Source organism: Plasmodium gaboni, assembly GCF_001602025.1.
Source record: "Plasmodium gaboni strain SY75 chromosome Unknown, whole genome shotgun sequence".
Lineage (NCBI taxonomy): Eukaryota > Apicomplexa > Aconoidasida > Haemosporida > Plasmodiidae > Plasmodium > Plasmodium gaboni.
Genome location: NW_017385579.1, coordinates 1 through 341, shown reverse-complemented (window position 1 = coordinate 341; position 341 = coordinate 1). Strand labels below are relative to the sequence as shown.

General features: G+C 32.8%; 1 protein-coding gene across 1 annotated transcript; it reads left to right on the top strand.

The window, feature by feature from the left end:
• PGSY75_0042800 (putative EMP1-like protein) lies at positions 1–341 on the top strand (the record flags this gene model as incomplete). The annotated part of the gene is made up of 1 exon (XM_018783544.1): positions 1–341. A coding segment is annotated over one exon (341 nt), but the record flags the coding sequence as incomplete, so codon positions are not given.

Here is a 341-nt window from a genome sequence, read left to right as displayed (position 1 = left end):
AATGGTGATAATAATGATGATTGTAATGATAGCAGTGGTAGTAATTTATGTAAAACTGCTTGTACGAAATATAATGATTGGATCAAATCAAAAAAAACAGAATGGGATGGGATGAGCAAATATTACGAAGATGTTAAAGGTATGGACCAATATAGTTCTCCAGACGGTGTAGACTATCATGCAGTCAGTCAACCTACAGCAATTAAATATTTGAACCAAAAATGTAATAAAGAAATAGATGGGAAAGATAATTGTTGTCATTGTCAAAAACTTGGTAAAGACAATACGTCGACGTCTCCACAAACTAATAATGACCCACTCGAACATATGGAAAAAGTAGT